Raw genomic sequence first — 26,425 nt, 5'->3', positions numbered from 1 at the left:
CAATTGTTTCCTGTAAGGATCTCTGTGACCCTGTGTCAGGCTCTGGGCTCTGCATGATTTTCTATTTGTCCCATAAAGCCATTGGTGCATGGTGTACGACTCTTGTTTTTCCCTAAGAAAGGGGAGATAGATAGTATCTCACTGTGGCTTTGATCCACATTCCTCCCTGGTTACTAATGAGATTTGAGCACCTTTACACAAACTTGACGGTGCTTTCCATTTCTTCTGTTGTTAACTGATTTGCCCTTTGCTCTATCGGGTCCTTTGATTTAAAAAATGTTTTAAAGCTTTTCTTTCTTCTTTCCTTCCTGTGGGTGTGGGCAGAGAAATGACAAGGGTCTCTCTTGTGGAAGTCAGAGGACAACTTGGGGCAGTGGTTTCTCCTTTTCCACAATTTGGTTCCTGGGGCTGGGACTCAAGTTATCAGGCTTGATATTAAGTGCTTTATCCAAGACCTCTGGCGTTCCATTCACTCGTTCCTTCCTTCCTTCCTTCCTTCCTTCCTTCCTTCCTTCCTTCCTTCCTTCCTTCCTTCCTTCCCAGTGGTGGGAGCAGAACACGGCAACCTGTCGCTGTCTCCCCAATGTTAGTCTTAAGAGCATGTGCCACCACACCCAACTCCATTATTTTATTTCTAATCCTTTCTTCTATTGTTTCCTGGAGCATACAAATTGACCCACGTGCCATTATACATATCCATATGGAAACTTGTGCGTTTTCTTGCTAAACATGGCTTTACCCAAGTCACACAAATACAAATCATGCTGAAAAACTTGGAACGGGGGTGGGGGGTTGGGGGGTGCAAGTCAGAAGAGCCGGAAGTTAGCCTCAGATACACAGGGAAATGGAGGCCAAGCTGGGTGCAGCTCTTGTCTGGCATGTGCAAGGCCACGGTTTCAACCCCCCAGTTCTGACAAACGAAGAAGGGGTTAAACTAAGGGGAGACTGGACGGGTTGTAAGTGTGTGTGGGGGTATGGGGTGGTAGTGCATGCTTTTAATCCAGTACTCAGGAGGCAGATCTCTGAGTTCAAGGCCAGCCTGGTCTACAGAGTGAGTTCCAGGACAGCTAGGGCTGCAAATAGAAACCCTGTTTCGAAAAACCAAAATAAAATAAAGGGTGGAGTGAGAGAAAGACTGTGAGTCTCATTATTTCTGGGTGGTTCCTCTTCTTGTAACCCAGGCATTGACTGTAAATGCACAAGCAGTGCTCTCAGATGCCCCAAGAGGCTGTTACCAGGAAACTGGTTGGGCAAAAATCAGAAACGTTTTCTCCTGCATGCCTGCCGAGCGCCCTGCTCGCCCCGCGGTGTCATCCGCCCCCTCGCGGCAGCGTTGCAGTACCGCACCCGCACGGAGCGCTCCCAGGTCTCGCTCTGGGGATGCGATTATGCTTCTTCATCCGGGATCCAGAATGGTGCTCCCTGGCGTGGTGGTTCCTCGATGCTCCCAGCTGTTCATCCCTGGTCCTCTGTATGGGGAAACTCCAAGACTGCACACCACCAGAGTGCAGTTCGTTCTCCAGACCGATGTTGATGGGGAGAGAGAAGGGGCAGGGAGGTAGGCGGGGTGGGGGCAGGGCTGAGGACAGATGGGTCTCAGTTGAGGGAGCTAAACTGGGGCTCCTTCTGCGGCAAATCTGCCACCCTCGGGCCCAGCCTGGAGGGTAAGGCCATACAGATACCACCCCACCCTCTATTTTCCGTCTTCCCTCCCTACCTCCCCACCACCCATGCCTGGCAGGTAAACTAGACTGATTCTGAATGTGGTCTCAGCTGTTTCCCCGGGGGTCTGCAGCCACAGGATGCCCAAAGCCCAAAACCTGCTATTAATGCACCTGCTGGGAACGGCTATCCTGGACTACAGGATGAGTCTGTCCCCGAACACAAGTCAAGTCAATGTTAAAAAGGCTAGGGGTCACTCCAGCTGCTGGGAAGTAGAGGCAGGAGAATCAGGAATTCAAGTTCATCTTTTTCGCTACATAGCTAGTTTGAGGCCAGCCTGTGCTCCCTGAGACCCTCTCTAATAAATAAGTAAATAAAAAGGTAGAAAGATGTACAGACAGGTAGAGAACTGATCCTAGAGCTCGGCCGTCTCTCTCTGGTCCGTGATCACAACGTAGCCAGATGTGAGCCAAGGTCTCAGAGGAGCAGGAATGGGGGCCTAGGGAAAGGGGTTGTGGCTCATGTGGCAACCGGGTCCCCATGGTAACTAACCCCCCACCCTGTGGCATCTGTGAGGTCACCCTGCCTCTCCTGGCTGGAGGAATGGATGGAGGCCAGACATGGAGGCCGCTCCCCGGGTCAGATCCGGCCTCCTCAGCATTCTGCTGCAGGTCGGGAGTCTCTCTGTGATGGTGAGCATGGTGGGGAGAGGGGACCTGTAGGGATTCAGCGCTTCCTAGCCACCAGGGAATAACCAATGACCTCCTGGAAGCCCCATCCCCAACTACTGTGGCGTGGTCTTTATCAGCAATCTTCCTCCCTCCCCTCCCCTTCCCTTTTCTCCCTTCCCCTTCCTTCTTTTTGTTTATTTATATATATCTATTTTGAGACAAAGTCTCCTTGTGTAGCCCCAGCTGTCCTGGTACTTGCTATGTAGCGCAGGCTGGCCTTGAACTCCCGGAAATCTGCCTGTCTCTGTCTCCCCCAGTGCCAAGACTAAAGATGTGTGCCATTACACTTGGTCCTTTCTTTCGTTTAAAAAGGTTATATTTGATTGATTTATTGATTGATTGTGTGTGTGTGTGTGTGTGTGTGTGTGTGTTGGGAGTCAGTTTTCCCCTTCCAACATGTGGGTCCGGGGGCTTGAACTCAGGCCATCAGGTTTAGCAGCAAGTCCCTTTACCCACTGAGCCATCTCATGGGCCCACTCCTCCCCCTCCTCTCTTTCTTCCTCCCTCTTCTTATTTCCTTCTGGTGTTAATGTGTGTGTGTGTGATGTCTGTGCAAGTGTGTGTGATGTCTGTGCATGTGTGTGATGTCTGCATGTGTGTGTGTGTGATATCTGTGCATGTGTGTGTGTGATGCCTGTGCATGTGTGTTTGTGATGTCTGTGCATGTGCATGTGTGTGATGTCTGTGCATGTGTGTGTGTGATGTCTGTGCATGTGTGTGTGTGATATCTGTGCATGTGTGTGATGTCTGTGCATGTGTGTGTGTGATATCTGTGCATGTGTGTGATGTCTGTGCATGTGTGTGTGATGTCTGTGCATGTGTGTGGGTATGATGTCTGTGCATGTGTGTGTGTGTGATGTCTGTGCATGTGATGATGTCTGTGCATGTGTGTGTGTGTGATGTCTGTGAATGTGTGTGGGTGTGATGTCTGTGCATGTGTGTGTGATGTCTGTGCATGTGTGTGTGATATGTGTGGGTGTGATGTCTGTGCATGTGCGTGGGTGTGATGTCTGTGCATGTGTGTGGGTATGATGTCTGTGCATGTGTGTGTGTAATGATGTCTGTGCATGTGTGTGTGTGATGTCTGTGAATGTGTGTGGGTATGATGTCTGTGCATGTGTGTGTGATGTCTGTGCATGTGTGTGTGTGATGTCTGTGCATGTGTGTGATGTCTGTGCATGTGCATGTGTGTGATGTCTGTGCATGTGTGTGTGTGATGTCTGTGCATGTGTGTGTGATGTCTGTGCATGTGTGTGAGTGTGATATCTGTGCATGTGTGTGTGATGTCTGTGCACGTGTGTGTGAGATATCTGTGCATGTGTGTGTGTGATGTCTGTGCATGTGTGTGTGTGTGATGTGCATGTGTGTGATGTCTGTGCATGTGTGTTTGTGATGTCTGTGCATGTGCATGTGTGTGTGATGTCTGTGCATGTGTGTGTGTGTGATGTGTGTGGGTGTGATGTCTGTGCATGTGTGTGTGTGATGTCTGTGCATGTGTGTGGGTATGATGTCTGTGCATGTGTGTGTGTAATAATGTCTGTGCATGTGTGTGTGTGTGTGATGTCTGTGAATGTGTGTGGGTATGATGTCTGTGCATGTGTGTGTGATTTCTGTGCATGTGTGTGTGTGATGTCTGTGCATGTGTGTGTGATGTCTGTGCATGTGTGTGTGTGATGTCTGTGCATGTGTGTGTGTGATGTCTGCATGTGTGTGTGTGTGATGTCTGTGCATGTGTGTGTGTGTGATATCTGTGCATGTGTGTGGGTGTGATATCTGTGCATATGTGTGGGTGTGATATCTGTGCATGTGTGTGTGTGATGTCTGTGCATGTGTGTGGGTATGATGTCTGTGCATGTGTGTGTGTGTGATGTCTGTGCATGTGTGTGTGTGTGATGTCTGTGAATGTGTGTGTGTGATGTCTGTGCATGTGTGTGTGATGTCTGTGCATGTGTGTGTGTGATGTGTGTGTGTGTGTGATGTCTGTGCATGTGTGTTTGTGATGTCTGTGCATGTGCATGTGTGTGTGATGTCTGTGCATGTGTGTGTGTGTGATGTCTGTGCATGTGTGTGATGTCTGTGCATGTGTGTGGGTATGATGTCTGTGCATGTGTGTGGGTATGATGTCTGTGCATGTGTGTGTGATGTCTGCATGTGGCATGTGTGTGTGTGATGTCTGTGCATGTGTGTGTGATGTCTGTGCATGTGTGTGTGTGTGATGTCTGTGCATGTGTGTGTGTGATGTCTGCATGTGTGTGTGATGTCTGTGCATGTGTGTGTGTGATATCTGTGCATGTGTGTGGGTGTGATATCTGTGCATGTGTGTGGGTGTGATATCTGTGCATGTGCGTGGGTGTGATATCTGCGCATGTGTGTGTGATGTCTGTGCATGTGTGTGTGTGATGTCTGTGCATGTGTGTGTGTGATGTCTGTGCATGTGTGTGTGTGATGTTTGTGCATGTGTGTGTGTGATGTCTGTGCATGTGTGTGATGTCTGTGCATGTGCATGTGTGTGATGTCTGTGCATGTGTGTGTGTGATGTCTGTGCACGTGTGTGTGTGATGTCTGTGCATGTGTGTGTGTGATGTCTGCATGTGTGTGTGATGTCTGTGCATGTGTGTGAGTGATGTCTGTGCACGTGTGTGTGATGTCTGTGCATGTGTGTGTGTGATGTCTGCATGTGTGTGTGATGTCTGCATGTGTGTGTGATGTCTGTGCATGTGTGTGATGTCTGTGCATGTGTGTGTGATGTCTGTGCATGTGTGTGTGTGATGTCTGTGCATGTGTGTGTGTGATGTCTGTGCATGTGCATGTGTGTGATGTCTGTGCATGTGTGTGTGATGTCTGTGCACGTGTGTGTGATGTCTGTGCATGTGTGTGTGTGATGTCTGCATGTGTGTGTGATGTCTGTGCATGTGTGTGTGTGATGTCTGTGCATGTGTGTGTGTGATGTCTGTGATGTGTGTGATGTCTGTGCATGTGTGTGTGTGATGTCTGTGCATGTGTGTGTGTGATGTCTGTGATGTGTGTGATGTCTGTGCATGTGCATGTGTGTGATGTCTGTGCATGTGTGTGTGTGATGTCTGTGCACGTGTGTGTGATGTCTGTGCGTGAGTGTGATGTCTGTGCATGTGTGTGTGTGATGTCTGTGCATGTGCATGTGTGTGATGTCTGTGCATGTGTGTGTGATGTCTGTGCACGTGTGTGTGATGTCTGTGCGTGAGTGTGATGTCTGTGCATGTGTGTGTGTGATGTCTGTGCATGTGTGTGATGTCTGTGCATGTGTGTGTGATGTCTGTGCATGTGTGTGATGTCTGTGCATGTGTGTGTGATGTCTGTGCATGTGTGTGATGTCTGTGCATGTGTGTGTGATGTCTGTGCATGTGTGTGTGATGTCTGTGATGTGTGTGATGTCTGTGCATGTGCATGTGTGTGATGTCTGTGCATGTGTGTGTGATGTCTGTGCATGTGTGTGGGTGTGATGTCTGTCTCACTATGTGGTCCATGCTAGCTTCAAACTCAATGTATAGCCCAGGCTGGCTTTGAACTCCTGACTTGCTGGGACACCAGGCATGTGCCTGATGCTTGGCTTACTGTCCTGGTCCTTCAAGAGTCTGCAGACCCTGGACGCTGACACTCCTGTGGGTCATCCATGAGTGGAGGCTCTAGGCTCTGCCAGGGAGGCTTCCTCTTCAGGAAGGCAGTCTCAATTACAGCCTCAGCCCCCATTAACCCCACTCTGTGGTGAAGGGAAGACACTCGTGGACAACCTGCCATTCAGATGAGAGGCCTGGAAATCTTGTCTCTCCCGCTACACCCCTAACAGTAGGTCTGTCATCGAACTCTGTCACCCCGTCTCCCGGTCTCAACATCTCTCTGTCTCGTGATTTCCAGATGCCTCATGATGCCAAGGCAACCAGGGGCATGCCCTGGTACTTAGGGGAAGTCACACAGCCTGTGTTCAAATCCTGAAGAGTTAAGGGGGAGGTCACATCGACTTACTTAATTGTAACTTTTTGTTTTTTGTGACAGGGTTTCTCTGTGTAGCCCTGGCTGTCCTGGGACTCCCTCTGTAGACCAGGCTGGCCTCGAACTCACAGAGATCCACCTGCCTCTGCCTCTCGAGTGCTGGGATTAAAGGTGTGCACCACTGCTACCCGGTTTGTTTTTATTATTTATTATTGCTGTGTGATGTGTGTGGTGGGTGCTTGTCATGGCACCCATTTAGAAGACGGAGGAAGATTTTAGGGGCGTTGGTTCTCTCCTTCTGCCTTTACATGGGTTCCAGGATTACACTGAGGTCACCAGGCTTGTGGGGCAGGAGTTTTAACCACTGGGCCGTGTCCATTTGTTCGTTTGCTTGGTTTCATGCAGACCAGGCTAGCTTTGAACTTCCTATGTACCCTGCTCCTTCTCCCTCTGCCTCCCAACTGCTGAGACGTCAAGTATGCGCCACCTTTCTTGGTTTTAACCATGGCTGAGCTACATCTCCACGCTTGGAAGTCACTCTTTAAAGATTATAGGCTGGGCAGTGATGGTACACACCTCTAACCCCAGCTCTCAGGAGGATCTCTGTGAGTTCAAGGCCAGGGTATTCTACATAGTGATTTCTAGGACAGTCAGGACTACATAGAGAGACCCTGTTGCAAAAGAAACCAAAATCAATCAATCAATCAATCAAACAAACAAACAGATGAGGGGCTCCTTCTGTATATTCGTAACTAAACTGAGACATGACGCATAACGACTGGGCAGCCCCTATGTCTGCAGCACAGGTTGGGTCCCGCCCCAGGTGGGAGGCACTGGTAACACTGGTGTCCCCGTCTCCCTGCAGCTGATCGAGAACCGCACACATTTGTACCGCTTTCTGCTTCTGAAGATGGCGGCCTTTCAGCACTGGGTGTCGGGGCTGGCCCAGGAGGCCCGGGGCTCCCGCAGTGACCAGGCCCACCTGCTTCCGGGAGTCATCATAACCTGTCCCCTGAGCTTGGCCCTTCAAGCTGGACTGGCACTGCTCTGGGTCCCCCTGTGGCTGCTGCTCTGGGGACCCAGGCTGACATACAAAGTCGGGCAGTGCAGTGCTCGCACCGTGAGACTGGCCCTGTGGTACCTAGGTGCCTGGGAACCTCTGGGAGTGTACGCAGCCACCTTCAGGGACCTGTTTATCTCCTGTCTGCATAGCCTGATGCTGGTGGCCTTGCTGATGTTGCTGTTGACCTGGAGGCTGGTGCAGAAAGTCCATCACTTTAGTCTGGGCTGGTTGCCCAGCCAGGTAGGTTGATAGGGATTCAAGCTGGGGATGATGAGAGACTGGGGACTCTGGTGTGTGACTAAGGCTGCTCAGTACCAGACCTGGAGGCCACTTAGCATGCTCTCTCTCTCTCTCTCTCTCTCTCTCTCTCTCTCTCTCTCTCTCTCTCTCTCTCTCTCTCTCTCAAGATTTACTTATTTATTATGCATACAGTGTTCTGCCTGCATGTATGCCTGCATGCCAGAAGAGGGCACTAGATCTCAATATAGATGGTTGTGAGCCAGCATGTGGTTGCTGGGAATTGAACTCAGGACCTCTGGAAGAGCAGCCAGTGCTCTTAACCTCTGAGCCATCTCTCCAGCCCCTAGTTTGCTCTTTTTAATTTTTTATTCTTATTTTTAAATTGAGAGAGAGAGAGAGTGTGTGTGTCTGTGTGTGTCTGTGTGTGCAGGTGTCTCCAGAAGCCAGAAGAGGGCATCAGATTCCCTGGAGTTGGAGTTACACACAGCTGTGAGCCACTTGATGTGGGTAATGGAGACCAAACTGAAGTCCCCTGCAAGAGGACTTCATATTCTTACCCACTAACCCATCTTTCCAGCCCCATAGAATGTTACTGAAACATTATCATTTATGTGTGTGTACACAGGTAAGCATGTGGGCATGCTTGTGCCTGCACACAAGTAGGCGTCAGAGGAAAGCAGGATTTTTTCCTCTTCTATCATGTGGGTGCTAGGGCTCGAACTCAGTTTGCTGAGCCATCCCTTGGGCTCTCACCAATGCTCTTGCTTGTCCGGACCCTCCTGCAGAATTCTGTGTTGCTGGAAGCCCTGACACTGCTGAGACGTGTCTACCTGTGGGTGGAGCACACAACCACACTCGCTTCCTGGAACCTGGCCTATCTTGTCACGTGGACCACCTGCCTTGCCTCGCACCTGCTTCAGGCTGCCTTTGAGCACACAGCCCAACTGGCCCAGGCTCAGGAGGCCAAATCCCAGGAGACCCCAGGATCCCCATCACCTCAGTTCTTAATTCCAGAGCCCTCCACCACTGAGGCTGGGCACTCCCCATCCCAGCCTGGAACCCCCGGAGAATAAATGTGCCCCCACCTGCCTTTTGGACTCGCTGTCCTCCTACCTAGCTGGGCTGGAAGGCTATTCTGTTTCATATGTGTGCATGTATGGATCCGTGTGGGCCTGTGCATGTGTGGATCCGTGTGGGCCTGAGCATGTGTGGATCCGTGTGGGCCTGTGCTTCTTGGCACACATGGCTGAAGTCCCAGGCCCAGGCACCTCTGGGATGGAAATTACATTCCCCAAGTGCCTTTCAGGTATCACAAATCAACCTCCTTAGACACTTTACATGTCGTTTGCCTTGTCTCCTAGCAACCCCAGCATCTGGCTTGACTTTCATGTTCCACACACACAAAAAAAATTGAGCCTCAGGGATTGGCTATTTCCAAGGTCACAGAACATGTCCCAGCCCACTCAGGTCTCCAGGTGGCATTGCTTCCCAGGCCTCTAACTCTAAATCTATGCCCTTGGTTCGTAGTTCTCCAGGGAATAAAGGGAACTGGGCAGTTAGCGACTCTGGCCTCTGGGGGGTGCCAGGATCCCACAGTTTAGAGATGTTGAAAAATTCTTTTGGGTATCACTCTTTTTTTTTTTTTTTTTTTTGGTTTTTCGAGACAGGGTTTCTCTGTGGCTTTGGAGGCTGTCCTGGAACTCACTTGGTAGTCCAGGCTGGTCTCGAACTCACAGAGATCCGCCTGCCTCTGCCTCCCGAGTGCTGGGATTAAAGGCGTGCGCCACCAACGCCCGGCTTTTTTTTTTTTTTTATTTATTTTTATTCTTTTGGGTATCACTCTTAAGAAGGTCTGGAAGTAGATCATTCATTCACTCTCACAAAGGTATAGATCTACCCACTCCTCATTCATCTACACACCTGCCAATCAGTCCATAGGACCTGACCCTCCCTCCGCCCTCCCTCCCTCTCCCCTCCCTCCCTCCCTTATTCCTCCATCCACTCAAAATTCATCCATCCATCCCTCCAGCCATCTCAAATCCACCCATCTGTCTTCCATCTAAAAGTTCACCCACCCACCCCACCTATCCATCCATCCCTTCCCAAATTAATTCTTCTATCCCTTCACCCCCAAATCCATTTATTTATCCCAAAATGCATCTGTCCACCCTGCCCTCCATTCATTCACAAATCTGATAGCCTATTCTTTCCTCTATCCAAAAATGTCACATCACAGAAAGACTGCCAATCTACACCTGTCCCCACGCCCCAACCCAGACAAGAGAAGACTTATCCAGTCTCCACAGCCTCTCACTGGTCCTTCCAACACATTCTAGCTTAGGCTCTGACCTGGGCCTTAGGTGAGTGATTCTTAGGCTGGTTTTCTGAGAGTCAATCCTCACCTCCCACCCCTTTCCCTAGTTCAAGGCCTGGCGCCTGTGTGTGTGTGTGTGTGTGTGTGTGTGTGTGTGTGTGTGTGTGTGTGTAGGTTTGGAGAACCTTGGTTCCCCCACCCCAACCTATTCCTCATTGTCAGGGCAACTAGTGCCTCCTCCCTTATGGCTGTGAACGGTAAGCTAGATGTGTCTTCCAGGTCCTTCCTCCACATACAGAAAGCAACTTACCGGCCTTTGAGAGACAGCCGAGCGGGCTCCTTTCCTTCAAGGCAGAACAGTTGCTGGCGTGTGTGTGGGATGGCCTACCAGCTCCTGTGTAAATCACACCTCTTCTAGATTCCAGAGCACCCACAACTTCCTGGAGAACCTGGGTTCCCAGTCCCGAGAAGGTGTTTGAGCTGCCTGGGGACACAATGCTAAGCAGGGTGGGGCTGGGGGCTGGCATGGCGTCAGCCCTGGCGTTGAGCTGCTGGGGTAAGAGTCTATGTGTGGTACTGGTGTGTTTTTCCTGTTAGCAGCTTGTTCCCCCCCTTGTGTGCGTGCGTGTGTGCGTGTGCGTGTGTGTGTGCACATGCACACATGCAGGTACTTGTGGAGGCAGAGGTTGACATTCGTTGTCTGTCCCCTCTATCATGTTCCACCTCTCTCTGGTCGCATCTGAAGATTGCTGGTTTTGCTAGACCCGGCTGGCCGTGGGTCCCCAGGGCTCCATCTGTCTCTCCCTTCCCAGGGCTGGGATTGAAGTCATGTGTCCCGCACCTAGACTTTTTTACATGGGTTTTAGGCGTTGAAGCCAGACTTCACACACACATAACATACACTTTATAAACTGAGACCTCTCTACAGCCCTTATTTTATTTTATAGGCACAGGCTCTGGTTACATAGTCTAGGCTTGCGTTGAACTTAAACCTCACACTGAATTCTCCTGCCTCTGGTTCTCAAGAGATAGGATTACAGGCATGCACCACCATGCTTGCCTAACTTTGATATTTATTTACTGTCTGTGTGTGAGATACAGGGTCTTCCCGTGTAGCCCAGGTGGACTTCAACCTCACAAGCATCTTGCCTCAGCCTTCCAAGTATTTGTTTTGTGTTTATTCTCATTCCTCCAGGAGATGAAATTCAAGGCCATTTCCAGGGTAGGCAGGTGCTCTACCACTGAGCCACACCCCAGCCTAGGCGGGTGCTCTACCACTGAACCACACCCCTGGCCCCTCACTGGGAGATTCTAGGAAGGTGCTCTACCACTGAGCCACACCCCCAGCCCTTCACTGGGGAACTCCCAGCCCCTCATTGGGGAACTCTAGGTAGGTGCTCTACCATTGAGTCACACCCCAGCCCCTCACTGGAGGATTCTAGGCAGGTGCTCTACCATTGAGTCACACCCCAGCCCCTCACTGGGGGATTCTAGGCAGGTGCTCTACCATTGAGTCACACCCCAGCCCCTCACTGGGGGATTCTAGGCAGGTACTCTACCATTGAGTCACACCCCAGCCCCTCACTGGGGGATTCTAGGCAGGTGCTCTACCACTGAGCCACACCTCAGCCCCTCACTGGGGGATTCTAGGAAGGTGCTCTACCACTGAGTTACACCTTGAATCCTGTGACTCTTTTCTTGCCTTCCCATGTGGCCTTGGATCAGGCTCTGCCCTGTCTGGGTCTCAGTGTCCTTGTGTCTACAACACGATGAGGGAGAACTCACCAGGCCTCCTCGTCCGATATACCCCAGCAGAAAACTAGCCCAAAGCTGCAGACTGGTTAGGCCTCTTGTATACACAGTCCTGGCCACTGGACCTTAACACAAGCTGCATGGAATCTGACCCCTGGGATCCCTGGCCCCAGGATATTGCTGTATTTGCTTTAGAGCCTTGGAGATAAATTCCCCAAATCTTTTAAAGACCCTGGTGGTCTGGGGCCTGGATTTGGGAGGAAGGCTTAGAATAACCTTCCTATTGCTGCCCTCCCCCCTCTCCCTCCCCCTTCCCCTCTTCTTCCCCCTCCCCCCTCCTTTCTCCTCCCCACATTGTTGTATCATCGTATCATCATCCAAGATGAACAACCAGCCCTCTTCCTAGGACCAGCTGTGACTGTGAGCAAGAGATTCTCATGACTGGATTGGCTGTCTGCTGGCATTCCCCCGTAAGGGGTGGGGAGACTCATGGGTTTCTCTCACCTGAAATTTCAGCCATCCCTCGCCGCCATTTGTATGGAGTTCTGCCCTAATTGCACATGGCTTTGGGGGGCAGAGTACATAGGCTGGGGAGACCAGTGGGAGGGGGCTCCGTCTATACAGCCACAGAGGTGTCATCAGACAGACAGGACGCAGAATTTCGGGGTGGCTGCTTTGGGGTCACCCATTCTCCTGCCTGAAACCCTTCGCGCAAACTGTATAGGTAAGCCTAATAAACTCCCTGGGGTGGACTTCGGCTTGTTGCTGGGGCCTCACGAGGAGGACTATGTGTTCACATTTCTCACAGGGAAGGACTTTTACTTAGCAACACAGGTCCATGTGCGAGTGTAGGCATGTGGACCACTGCGCATGTGTGGAGGTCAGAGGACAATCTTGGGTGTTGGTTCTTGCTTCTTTAAGATGGGTGGTGGCGGCGCACACCTTTAGTCTCAGCACCCAGGAAGCAGACACAGGTGGATCTCTGTGAGTTCGAGGCCAGCCTGGTCTACAGAGTGAGTTCCAGGGCAGCCAGCACTACATAGTGAGACTCTGTCTTGAGAAACAAAAACAACAAACTGAAAACCACAGCCTCGTGCTGCCCACTTCATACAGCAGGGCAGCTGGCCAAGAGATTCTCATGTCCCGAGTTTCCTATCTCACACCAGGAGCACTGGGGCTGGGTGCTATTACACCTGGTTTTATGTGGGCCCTGGAGATTTGAACTCAGGACTTTATGCCTTTGTAGCAAGCATATCCACTGAGCCATCGCCCCAGTCCTTCAGGTGCCTTGTAACGATGTATAAAGCAGACATCCTGGAGTAAGAACACCTTGGGCTGGAGTCTCAGCTGTAGACATTTTTAGCTATGTGAGGTGACTGGGCAAGTTAATTCTGCAAGCCTCAGTTTCCCCGCTTGTGATCAGCCATTGCGCCCACCGTCACAGGGCTAGTTTAGTCTATGCGCTTGTCATGATGCCCCCACGGCCCTGGCTGTCTCCTCTAGAACCACTCACTGGCTTCCTAGGTGCCACAGTCCACTGATAGAGACTCTTAGGCCCTGTGGCCGAGGGTCGCCAGTTCTTCTTTCTCAGGCCTGGAATGTGGAGTGGCCTCTGGCTTTCTGGAAGAAAGCAAGTGGGGAGTAATAGGGAAGGCGGGGAGGCCGCGGGCTGGGTGAGGGGGGGAGCAGGCTGGAGGGCTGGCCGGCAGTTCCACGCAATCTGTCTGCTATGCAGCCTCGGCCCGGCCTGTATTTATTTATGCTTCGCGTATATTTATACCAACCCCTTTCTCATTATTACGGCAGGAAACGGCTAGAATTGTTACATACCTGGCGGCCTAGGGGTCTCGCTCGGCCAAGACACACAGGGCCCTTGGCTGTGCCGCCGTGATTGCCAGAAGGCCCCCATCCCCAGTGTCTGGCCCCTTCACTGACCCGCTTGCCAGCCCCGGCTCTCAACCCTGTCAGCCTGGGTGAGGGACTGATGTTTAAGTTTCTCCCCGTGTCCTTGCTCCTCACCCCATCTGACCCCAAATAAGGCAATGGCTTCAGAAGTTATATAGGGGCTGACTGGAGATGAGCACCTCAGGAAGAGTGATAGAGAAGGGGGCAGTAAACGATCAAGTCCCCCGTGTAGGGAGGGAATCCTGGTTACCCTGGTGTGAGTGTGGGGCCGGCTTCCCACCAAGCCCACCCAGCTTCCGTCTGAAGCTATCTGCTTCCCTCACGCCGTGAGAGCGGTCTCCACGGTCTTTCCTGGTTGCCCCAGGCTTGTCCAGAGTTGGGGGGCTCAGTTGTGGATTACATGCCCCCTCTGGGGCCCTCAGACTCCACTCAGAACCAGCTCTGCGCTTGGCCCCAGGTGGGGCTTGCCAGAGCCGAGAGGCGCGGCCCCCTCCCCAGAGCTCTGGCTTGACACACCCTATTAGGGCTTCATGCCTCAGCCTGGAGACTCCCTGGCCAGACTCCCCACCCAGGCCACATGATGCCAGCCCTGCTGTCCCCAGCGGGCCATAAAGAGCCCACTGTGCACCTTACATCCTCGATAACTGTCCTTCCTAGCAGGACTTAGGGGATGCTGTCGATCCACAGCCTCTACTGCCTTGTGGTTAGGTTGGCTTGACCTTAGACCTCTGCCTCCTAAGGCCCACCATGCCTTCCTGCCTGGGACTCAGGAGAGGATGTAGTTTCCTTCTTGTCTTGTGACCTTTGCTTTTTAATTTCTGCCCCTGGTGGTAGGAGATTGGGGGTTGGGGAGGATCTACTTGGGCAATTTTTAAAACTTAGAAAAGAAAATACATATTTAGGGGCTGGAGAGATGGCTGTGTGGTTGAGAGCACTGGATACTTTTCTGGAGACCTCAGGTTCAAATCCCAGCATCCCCATGGCAGCTCACAATCATTTGCAACTCCAGTTTCAGGGGATCTGGTACCCTCTTGTGACCCCCACAGGTAGTAGGCACACGTGTGATGTACAGACATACAGGCATGTCAAACACGCATAAGAAACAGTAGTAAAATAATCGAAATATTAGAAATTTACATTTGTTAACAGGCTGTGTGTGTGTGTGTGTGTGTGTGGAGGGTGTATGTGTGTGTGGTGTGGTGTGTATGGTGTGTATGTGTGTGTGTATGTGTGTGTGTGGTGTGGTGTGTGTGTATGTGTGTGGTATGTGTGTGTGGTGTGTATGTGTGTGTGGTGTATGTGTGTGTGTGTGGTGTGTGTGTGGTGTGTATGTGTGTGTATGGTGTATGTGTGTGTATGGTGTGTGTGTGGTGTATGTGTGTGTGGTGTGTGTGTGTGTGTGCGTGTGTGGTGTGTGTGTTCAGACAAGCTGTCTTGGACTTGCTGCGCAGCTGAGCCTGACCTTGAACTTCTCATCCTCCTGCCTCTACCTCTCAAATGCTGGGACTACAGGCAAGAGCTGCCAGGACCAGTAGATATGATGCCAGGGATCAAATCTAGTGCGTCATGCATGCCAGGCAAACACGCTACCAATGGAGGTCCATCCCCAGCTTGAGGTACCTACACTCTGAGGGACCTCAGATCCTTTGTCTCCGCTGGGGCTCAGTTTTGACCAGTCTCTGGCTTATAGAGCCCTGGGCAGGTCAGGCTTGGTCCTTATTTCCACCACAGGGCTCTGCCGGCATCTGCAACTTAGCATTTGTGAATCCTGAAGCTTTCCTGATCCAGGACCAGAGTGCTGGGATTAGGGGTGCTGGATGGCACCCTCTAGTCTAAATAGAACAGAGAAATTCAAGCCCAGCCCTCAGGTCCCTGATGCAGCAGCTGGATCCTGCAGCCAATCTTGTTCACAAAGTGCACATCTGGGGTGATGTACTCCCCACCCCCCAGCCCAGGCCCACATCTGGAGACCAAAGCTGGCTCTCTGGCTAAACACAGAGCATCTGGACATGAAGAGCTGTTTCTAGGTTAACACGGCCCATCTGGGCCCCTTGCTGCTGCTCCGCCCCGTCTCCACAGCGGAATGCTGGCTGCACATCTGGAGGGCTGGAGCCCGTGTCCAGCTGGGTCAGGAGCTGTCTCTGTCACCATCACCACTGTCTGTCTGGGGTCCTTGCCCTGAGGTAGGGGTCCTGTTTCCATAATTTCCCCAGACTTTCCAAAAGGCACTGTTCTCAGGGCTTCGCCTGAAGGGCTTACCTTGGCAGCAGACTCATCTCCACATATTCTGTACACATGTATCTTGTCCGGATTGGTGACAGCTGCCACTCTGCACCAGCCCACCCGAGAGAGGCTGTTGGCATTACTTAAAAGAGCCTCTGGGACCACTGGATTGCCTGTCCAAATGCCCTCTCCTGGAGTTTCACCAGCTGGAGGGGAGGGGGGACAGCCTTGGGCTCTGCCTTGGAGCCCGCCTCATGGGAGCAACCCTGAGTCTAACCCTCCATGCCAACATCCGTGCTTGGCCAGTGGGAGCAGGTGGTCTCCCCAGAACCTTGAGATGCAGTTGAGGAGAAACCAGGAAAGAAGACTACTAGAGGGACCTGGGCTAGCCTGCAGAAAAGATGACCACCCCAAAGGTGAGTGACCTCCTGAGCAGGGACTCAACATCACAGCTGGATTTTTTAAAAATGAGACAGGGCCAGGCTGGAGGGATGGCTTAACTGTTAAAGGCCAGGCTCACAACTACAAATATAAGAGACAGGGCCTCGGTTAGCCCAGGCTATCCTCAAATTCCCTTTGTTACTCAGAGGGATTCCTGGTCTCCCTGTACACTAGGCAAATACACCACTGGCTGGGCCTCATCCCCAGCCCTTTAACCTGCTCGTGTTAAGTTCAGCCACTGACAACTATTTTAAAAAATTACGTCTACTCCTGGGCAGTGGTGGCGCACGCCTTTAATACCAGCACTTGGGAGGTAGAGGCGGGAGGATTTTTGTGAGTTTGAGGCCAGCCTGGTCTACAAAGCTACACAAAGAAACCCTGTCTTGAAAAACAAACAAAAAAATTGCATCTGTCTATTGGATGTGTGTGCACGCACATGCACGCATGTCATATTGCACACGTGGCACACATGTCATATTTAGAGAGTTAGAGGACAACTTCTGGGGCCAGATTCTTTTCTTCTACCACATGGGTCCTGGGGGAAACTCAGGTGACTTTACCTGCTGAGCCATCTGGCTTTGCTTCAGGATATACAACCGTCATGAGCTAAAGCACTTGGGACTCCAAAGTCACACCCCCTGTCATGAAGGGATGGGTCCAGGCTTCCCTGTTCAGGATATGGCCGACATCATTCTTATATTTTGTATTAGTATATATTAAATCCATAGTAATGGGTTTTGTTATGGCATTTTCACATGGATGTCACCCTCAGTACCCTGTTTTGTCCCCCTCCTACTCCTGGTGGTCCCCTTCGTCTGTCTTCCCAGCTAGCCCCCCTCTGCTTCCGTGTCACTTGTGCTTACAGGAGTATAGCTATTTACCAGAGCAGAGGTGCTTACCGGCAGCTACACCACTGAAGGAAATCTCTCTCCCTCCCCCAGCAACTATTCCCTGCACATAGATCTTTGGAGAGGGGCGGGACCTTGTGAGCCCCTCCCGCACCCATGATGGATGCCTTGAAGGCCCGATCTTGTGCAGAGGAGTTGAAGAGTGTAACAGCCACGGCGTGCCTGGAAGACAGCATTTCAGAGCACTTATACCCCGTCCTCGGCCTGTTACATTCTCTCCATCCTGTCCTGAGTCTGTTGACACCCACGCCCTCTTCAGGACAGAGCATCCAACAGGCAGAGGCTACTCTTGCAAGGATGTTGGACAACCTTTAAAGGTCAGGCTTTGGGACTTTCACTGGGAGAGTCCTGTGGAGGGTGCATGCAAGTGTGTGTGAGTGTGCATGTGCGTGTGCGTGTGTGTGTGTGTGTGTGTTTATACACAAAACCATGGGGTAGAGAATAGATGTTTGGTGTACAGGGTGGATGAGTGGATAGGTATGAGGAAGACAGCAAGAGAATGGTACTGGACCACAGAGAATAGATCCTCCCGCCCCCTCGCCCCCTCCCTCATCCCAGTCCCCACCCTCCCATCCCCCAGTCCAGAGCCTGACCACTTTGATTGGCCTTTGCTCTGGCGCTGGCTTACAGCCTCCTCAGCCTGGTGATGCTGTATCCTGTGGTCCAGGCTTATCGTAGCATCACTGGACCCGATTGAAAGGAATTCTTTACAGCTGCAGCCTCTAGCCTGGGGCCTTGAAGGAGCAAACAGCTAAGAGCAAAAGCCTTCTCTTGCCCCTCCCTGGCCACGGAAAATGTGAGTTAACCAACATGTGCGTTGGAGACACTTGTAATAATAATGGACACGGACAAGAATTTTCTTATTCATCTATTTTTTCATGTGTATGTGTGTATGCTATGCATGTGTGTATAGTTTCTTTCTTCCTTTTTTTTTTGCAGATGGCAGGCACACGTATGTGTGTGGTCATGTATGCATGTGTAAATAGTTCTTTCCTTCCTTTCTTTTCTTTTCTTTCTTTTTTTTTTTGCAGATGGCGGTCACACGCGTGTGTGTGGTACGTATGCATGTGGAAGCCAGAGGTTGATGTCAGGGTTCTCCCTCAGCTGCTTTCATCTTCATGTATTAAGATGGGGAATCATTCCCTGGGAGCTGGAGAGGTGGCTCATCAGCTCAGAGCACTGGTTGCCCTTCCTGAGGACCTAGGTTCGATTCCCAGCACCCATAGGGCAGCTCACAACTGCCTGTGACTCCAGTTCCAGAGGGAATCTGACACTCTCTTCCGGCCTCGGTAACACTGCCCACACCTGGTGCACAGACCTGCATTCATACGAAATAAAGCAGGGCATCCACTTGACCCCAGATCATGCTGATTTGGCTAGCCGAGCTTACCAACTCGCCCTGGAGACTCCCTGTTTCTGCCTCCAGAGAGCTAGCCCTCGACCTGCCAAGTGCCTTGATTACAGACACAAGCCACCACACCGGAGAGAACATCTCATCCCACACATTGCCCCCAACACCTTTGGGGGGAGAGTCCCTTGTCACCCCTGTTTTATAGTTGAGGAAACTGAGGGTCAGCAAAAGCAAATCACTTGTCCACGTGACTGACAAGTGTCCCAGCCAGGGTAGCAGCTCAGAGAGCTCCTACTTAGCATCCCTGTCAAGAGGGCTGAGAGGAGGCATCCCCCTTTCCCCGTCCCACACTCCAGTAGCAGGAAGTAACATGAGCTGAGCTCAGCATGGTGGCATGTGCCCACATTCCCACCCCTCGGGAAGCTGAGGCAGGGGGACCAAAGTTTGAGGACAGTTTGGGATATGTAATGAGATCCTGTCTTTTCTTTTATGAGACAGAGTCCCACATGGCCCAGACTAGCCTTGAACTCTCTACATAGGCAGGGGTGAATCTGAACTTCTGATCCTCCCGAGTCTGTCTCCCAAGCGCCGGGATGCACAGCTGGATAGACCCACGCCTTGCTAGGCTAGGCCTTCACACAAGCTCGGCAAGCAAGCGCTCTGCCAACTGAGCCCCCACCCCACAGCCTAAGACTGCCAGTCAACAACAACAAGAACAAAAAATCCAGAGCCCAGCCCTGGGCTCCCACTCCCTAGTGGGTTCTGCTCCTCCCAGCCTGGCCCTGAGGGCAGGTCAGGGCCTGCAGAAGCAAACTCAGGGAGAACAATGGGAATGAAAGGAACGGAAACCCTCTAGGAAGCCAGCACGGGGAAGGAGGCCAGGCTACACGCTGTCCCAGACGGGCTGGGTCCTGGGGTCCCTAGGGCAGGGGGCACAGTGAGGACAAAGTGTGCCCAGCTGGCCTCTGCTACTTCTCAAGGTTGAGAGGCTTGTCGTCTCAGCAGCAATATCAGCAACAAAGCTCCCCAAGTCCAGGTGAGCAAGTTCCAGCTGTCTGCATATCCAGAGCCCTCCTGCCGTCATCCCTGGCCGGATACCCAGTGCACACTGAGCATTGGTTATGGGATGCTTGCTCTGAGCTATTTCTGGTCTCTGGGGCTGGGTGTCTCTGAATCTCCATCCGTGAAAGGATGTGCCCTGCCTCAGTTTCCCAGGCTCTCTGTGTGGCCCTGGCTTGCATGAAGCCCTAGGTTCTACCCCCAGCTCTTCATAAACCAGCCACCGCTGGCACACATCTGTAACCACAGCCCCTGAAGAGGGGGAGGCAGGAAGGTCATGAGTTCAAGCTTGGGCTATGAGACCCTCTCCCCCAAAACAAACAGGAGAGAGAGAGAGAGAGAGAGACTCTCTGGTTCTTCTCTCCAGCTAATTCTCCCAGACAAACCAGGCCAGTCCAAAAGGAGGCCACCAAAACAAGGGAAGATTGCGAAACCCACATCCAGGGAAAGAGGCCACCAGAAGTATCTTTCCAGGACAGGGGGCCATGACAGGCAGCCAGGCCTGTGGGTCATAGCCTGCCTGGGCCCGAACTATTTTTGTACTGTCTGGAAGTGGGTGTGGGGGTGAGGGTGGGGGTTGATGAAACTCTTTCTTTGCTTGACCCAAACACTTTCCCCCTTAAGCCGGGGCTCCATGTGGTTCGAATTCATTGTCACTTAATTCAGCACTGAAGGCTCCATGCCACACCCCTCCCCCTCCAAGGAAAGGATGAAAACATACAGTTGCTGGCAGGCGGGCGAGGTGGGCGTGAGGGCCTGTGACAACCAGGCTGGCTGCTTGACCTCATCCGCCCCTGGCTGGCTGTCCCTCCATCGCCCTGGCTCCTTCCATCCCAGTCCCTGTGTCCCCGAAGGCAAGAAGAGAAAGGCAGTCATCCAAGTCCTGGCAGGGCTGAGAAGGGGCCCTGGGGTCACCAGCTTTTTCCTTTCTACCTCGGGACGCCTGGAAACGGGAAATGGACATGCCCAGAAGGTTTGTGTGCAGGAATGTCCGGGGTCACATGTGGCGGCGTCACATGTCACACATGGACCCGTTTGTGTCGTGAAGTTAAAGAAAGTCCTTGTCTTTCCTCCCCTCCCCTCCCTCCCTCCCTCTTCTCTCCCCTCCCCTTCCTCCCTCTTCTCTCCCCTCCCCTCCCCTCCCTTCTCCCATCTTCTCTTCTCCTTTCTCTTTCCTCTCTCTTTGAAAGAATTCTTTATCATTTTATGTGCACCTGTGTGTGCTTTGAGTAGTTTATGTGTATCATGAGTGTGCAAAAGTCTTTGGAGCCCAGCAGAGGGCATCAGATACCCTGGAACTATAGTTGCAGGTGATTGTGAGCTGCCAAATGTGGGTGCCCGAAACCAAACCTGGCTCTTCTTGAAGAGCAGTAAGCATTCTTAATGACTGAGCTATCTCTCTGTCTCTGTCTCTCTGTCTCTGTCTCTGTCTCTGTCTGTCTCTGTCGCTCTGTCTCTGTCGCTCTCTCCCTCCCTCCCTCCCTCCCTACCCCTCTCTTTTTCTTGAGACTGTCTCAATGGTAGTTAAGCATAGCCTTGAGCTTCTAATCCTCCTGCCTCCACACCCCAGCGCTGAGGTTGTGGGTGTGCATCACCACACTTAGTTTGTGTGGTGCTGGGCCCACCCAGGGCTTTGTGTACCTAGCTACATGCCAACACTTTATCTTTTCAGACCTGGCCTCACATTGTAGCCCAGCGGGTCTCAAATTCCCAGTGATTCTTCTGCCTCAGTCTCCCAAGAGGCGTGTGATTATAGGCACTGACCGAAACACTTGGTTTTCTCTTGTTATTGTTGAGAAGGATTTCACATAGTAGCTCAGACTAGCCCGGAATGTTCTACCTCCCTGCTTCTGCTCCTTGAATGCTGGGATTGCAGGTGTCTGAATGGGCCAAAATTATTCTACTTTTCCTGTTGGTTGGTTTACACCTGATGTTAGTCATCTAAGGACAAGAATACCAAGGCTCAAATCAGAGAGGATCATGGGAAGTACAGCAGAAAGAAGACCTACCCAAGGGAATGGGAATCTTTTTATTTACTTATCTGTGGTGTGTGTGTGTGTGTGTGTGTGTGTGTGTGTGTGTGATCCACATGCCTGTGCAGATGTGTTAACACCTGAGTATCATTCTTCACCGTATTCCTGTGACACAGAGTCTGTCACTGAACCTGGACCTAGGCTGATGGCCAGCAAGTCCCAGAGACCCTCGTGGACTACCCTCATTACCATACTGGGATTATAGGCACGCCCTTGACTGTGCCCAGCTTTTTACATGGGTGCCGGGATTTGAACTCAGATCTTCCTTGCTGAGCTATCTTCCTGGCTGTGACACTGAAAACTTTAATCAACCACAGTGCTGGGAGTTGAGATTGGGGCTCAGCTGGCAGAGGGCTTCCCCGACACGCGTGAAGCCCTGGGTTCTGTCCTTGGCATCATGTAAACTGGATCTGGATCTGGTGGAGGATCAGAAGTTCAGGGTCATCCTTGGCTATCTTGAGTATTTCAGGCCAGCCTGGGCTATATGAGACTCTGACTGAAAAAAATAAAAAAAAACTACAAATAGAGTGGAGGGCAGGGGCAGGGTGGGGGTGGAGATGGGAGTGGGGATCCGGGACCAGACATGAGGTGACACTTGGGGACAGAGACCGGCAGGTTTATAAGCTGCAGACTAGCCCTGCAGTTCATCTCTGGGGACCCTGATGGCACCCTGTTCTCAGCATGCTCCACCCTCGTGCACTCCTTTCTGGGGTTCTTAGCCAATACGAGCTTGGCATTTCTCAGGAGGAACCAGCTGGGGACAGACAAGAGACCTCCGATTCCATACACACACACACACACACACACACACACACACACACACACACACACACACACACGTCTGCCTCCATCCCCCTCCACCCCTCCTTCCATTGTAGGTCTTTCCAGGACAGGGTGGGCTGGTCCACCCAGGATCTCCAGTGCCCAGCTGGGTCCAAGGGTGCAGAATGCTTGTTGAATGAATTAATGCATTTTTCAAGTCCAGTCAAAGTGCTATTTTTATGGCTTGTAGGCCAGATTAACCCAGGGCCATGGTTTTCTAGATAAATATTGGCAAACCAACTGTAGTCGTTTTATATTGGGACCCTACTTGTCTCCCTCGTCTCTGTCCCCCCCATCTCTGTCTTCCTCACCTGTCTCCATCTTTACCTCTCTCCTTCTGTCTCTGTCTCCTGTTTCTCCCTTCCTGTTGCTATCCATCTCTTCCTGTGTTTTCTGAGTGAGTCAGGGACTTCCTATCAAGCCCAAGTTGGCCTTAAATTTACTCTGTAGCTCAGGGTGGCCTGGAGCATGTGACTCCCTGGCCTCAGCCACCCTAACGCTGGGATGACAGGGACCCCATTCTGTCTTGTCCAGGTTATCAAGGCAGAGCCGTCAGAGAGACCACTCCCGAACTCTCCTTTCTCCCACATCAGGGTGCCCATGGCTGCCTTTTGCTCTGGTGACCCCCTGCTGTGCCGTCCCATCCAGCAGACAGAGGCAGCCACAGGGTGGGGCTCCCGGAGTTGGCTTTCCTGGGCAGGGTCACAGTTCCTGGAGCTGCAGGGCTGTTTGGGCACAAACATTTCCCTGCATTGTCCTATTTCCCAAGACAGCCAAGAGACCAGAGAGAGGAGGGAGTTGTGGTTGGAGTTTTCTGCCCTCTGCTTCCAAAGAGGACAAAAGTCTCCACGCCGTCGGGTGCAGAGAAACCCTGAGAAGATGGAGTCAGGAAATGCAGCTGGGCATAGGTGGGGAGCATGTGCACACTTGAGCCAATCTAAGAACTCAAGTTCATCGAGACAGGGTCTCCAAGAGGCTGAATCTTTGTGTTCCTTTAAGTCCTCTGCTTCTCTACCTTAGACCTCTTAACAAGGTGTTCCTCTGATTTTTCTTTCTCATCCCAGAGCTCTGGAAAGTTCCTTTGTGTTTTGGGCATGTGTTCCCCAACAATACTCCATTGTCCTTGTTTTGGGGAGAGATAACACTGGATGTGAATCACACACACACACACACACACACACACACACACACACACACACACCTTGCATGCAGGACCTCTGAGAGTCTGAATGGTCATAGAGCTTTTAACCTTCTGAGAAGGAGTCTTTGACATCTGAGTCATTTTTCTCTTTGTGGATTCTTTTTTTCTCCTTTCAGGACAGGCAGGACATACTCTGGATATGAGAGTTTGAGAGGGCACCTTGGGGATTGCTGGGTGTAAAATAGCAATTTGTCCAGCAGCAGTGATGGCTTTGAACTACAGTGATGCTTTTTGGTTTTGTCATTGTTACTGGTTTCCTCTCTTTTTGCTTTTGTTTTAGACTTGGTTCTCCTGTGTAGCCCACTCTCGGGGTCTTCCTGCTTCGGCTTCCCGTGCTAAGATTATAGATACGTGTCATCACACCACAACTACACGCTTCTTTTTTGCTGTTGTTGAATGGAAAATTACACTTCCATTTCTAGATGACTCCAGTGTGGCCATCCATGCAGGCAATGTGTCCTCGCCCCTGCTCCTGAAGGGAGATGAGTCAGCTGGCTGATGGGACAAGGAATCAACACAGACCCTATCCATCTCTTCAACTTGTTCTGGAGACACAAGTCATAATTAGGTCACCTGTAGCCAAGGTTGGGCGAGAGCCAGGCAGCTGGGAAAGTGGAGGCTACTTCTGTCATCAGCAGATCTGAACTTTCCAGCCTCAGGTGGCATCTGATTCCAAGGAGAGACTTTGGGATGAGCTGACAGAGCTCACAGCATGTACAGGCTGGGGCTGGTGGCACAGGCTTCTAACCCCAGCAGTACGGAAAGCTGAGGCCTGCGGATGAAAAGTTTAAGACCAGCTGTGTTATAGAGAGAGTTCAAGGCCAGCTTGGATGACTTGAGACCTGCCTCAAAATAAGGAGTTGAAAAAGTATCCTTAGAGCCACTCACTGCCTAGAATCCCCCAGTGAGGGGCTGGGGGTGTGGCTCAGTGGTAGAGCCCCTGCCTAGAATCCTCCAGTGAGGGGCTGGGGTGTGGCTCAGTGGTAGAGCACCTGCCTAGAATCCCCCAATGAAAGGCAGCTTTCCATATCCTACTATGTCTGCTGTCCTTGAATCCCTCTCTCAGGGTAGAGACTCCGGAGCCCAACTTAGGCTTCATTGAGGGAGGTTTCTATTGAAAGGAATTTTTGCTTGCTTGTTTTTATTGCTGAGACAGGGTTTCAAAATGTAGCTTAGACTGGCCTTGAACTGTTTCACTTTCCTGCTGGTGTCACAGTCATGGTCCACCATGCCCAGCTGCCATAGAGGATTTATAAGCAAGTTAAGTGTGGTGCTCACCGGATTGGCATCCAAGCTGGTGTCCCAGTTCTCCTGATGCAGACTCAGAGTTTTGCTCAAACCAGAGTCTTCCTTAGTCCTTCCTTATACCTTAGTACCAATTAGACATGAAGGAACCATTCTACCGGAGCCGTATGTATGTGTGTGTGTGTGTGTGTGTGTGTGTGTGTGTGTGTGTGTGTGTGAGGCAGCGTCTCTCACTGGTCTGGAGTTCCTCAAATAGGTTAGTTGGGCTAGTCAGCAAAGTCCTCAGGGATTCACCTGCCTCTGCCTCCCCAGTGAGGGGATTATAAACTCACAGCTTTTACAAACAACAAAAAAATAAAGTGGATGCTGGGGATGGAGTCCAGGCCCTCACCTTCGAATATCAAGCACATTATGGACCGAGGCAGCCCTCTCCAGCTCTGGCTGGTTCAGTGATCTGACATGTCTATCAGTGTTGTCTGGGTTGACCATAAATGTATGTAAGTCAGCAAACCCTAGACTTGAACCTGAGTGTGTATCTGATCCCCTTGAAGGTTTGGTGAACAGGTTCTGATCCAGTTTGGGCCCAAGGACCACCCTGCCCCCAACAATTAGATGACTAAGTAGTCAGTCCTGAAGTCATCATATACATGCAAGGAACTTACGGATTTAGAGACTAAGTAGCTTGTAGTTATCTGCTTATATAACAACAAAGAGAAAGAGACTGGAGGCCATGAATTTGAGAGAGGGAGAAAAGGGGGATAGAGACAGGGTCAGAGGGGGACAAATAATTGTGTTAGTCACTGTTCTATTGCTGTGAGGAGCCATTATGACCAAGGCAACTCTTACTAAAAGAAACCTGTCTCACAGTTAGTCCATGATCATCATGGTGGGAAGCAGACAGGCATGGTGCTGGGGCAGTAGCTGAGAGCTTTGCATCCTGAGACACGGGGAGCAGGGAGAGGGAGGGACACTGGATCTAGTATGGGCTTTTGAAATCTCAAGGCCCACCCTAGTGACACACTATCTCCAAAAACCTCACAACTACCCCAGCAAGTCCGCTCTTCCTAATCCTTCTAATCCTTTCAAACAGTGACTCCCCGGTGACCAGGCATTCAAACATATGAGCCACCACAATAATGCATTTGATTTCAAGAGTAAAGATGTTACTAAAAGGGCAATATCCTAAATATAATGAAATTTCTAAATTAAACAAAATAAAACAAAGAATTTCCCTTCTCTTCTCTACTTTCCCTTCCCATCTCCTCTTCTAGTCCATGAATTTTCCATCCTTTGGTTCAACCTCCCATACATGCATCACCTACCTATCCCTGCACTGTGTGTGTGTGTGTTTGTACATGTGTGTGTGTGTGCATGCGCGTGTGCCTATGCCTGTCACCTGTGTGTGTGTGTATACATGTGTGTGTGCCTATGCCTATCACCTGTGTGTGTGTGTGTACATGCGTGTGTGCCTATGCCTGTCACCTGTGTGTGTGTGTGTGTGTGTGTGTG

General features: G+C 51.3%; 1 protein-coding gene and 1 long non-coding RNA gene across 3 annotated transcripts; both read left to right on the top strand.

Annotated features, from left to right (window-relative positions):
* The first annotated feature begins 2,239 nt into the window (after nt 1–2,239).
* Nucleotides 2,240–8,751, top strand: Tmem270 (transmembrane protein 270). 2 transcript variants are annotated; one of them, XM_040731588.1, is made up of 3 exons: nt 2,240–2,333; nt 7,225–7,662; nt 8,448–8,751. In XM_040731588.1, the coding sequence occupies exons 1-3, from the start codon at nt 2,283–2,285 to the stop codon at nt 8,733–8,735; spliced, it is 777 nt and encodes a 258-aa protein (XP_040587522.1). In that variant the 5' UTR covers nt 2,240–2,282; the 3' UTR covers nt 8,736–8,751. The 2 variants fall into 2 exon arrangements, with proteins under 2 accessions (XP_040587522.1, XP_040587521.1); XM_040731587.1 differs by having other exon boundaries at nt 2,240–2,354.
* Nucleotides 8,752–20,386: 11,635 nt separating this feature from the next.
* On the top strand, nt 20,387–26,140 carry LOC121133980. The gene is made up of 2 exons (XR_005870989.1): nt 20,387–20,588; nt 23,952–26,140. It is a non-coding gene; the product is annotated as an uncharacterized LOC121133980 (long non-coding RNA).
* Nucleotides 26,141–26,425: the final 285 nt, after the last annotated feature.

This window comes from Mesocricetus auratus, unplaced genomic scaffold, assembly GCF_017639785.1.
Source record: "Mesocricetus auratus isolate SY011 unplaced genomic scaffold, BCM_Maur_2.0 Super-Scaffold_100025, whole genome shotgun sequence".
NCBI classification, from domain to species: Eukaryota; Metazoa; Chordata; class Mammalia; order Rodentia; family Cricetidae; genus Mesocricetus; species Mesocricetus auratus.
This window is presented reverse-complemented; position numbering and strand designations above follow the sequence as displayed.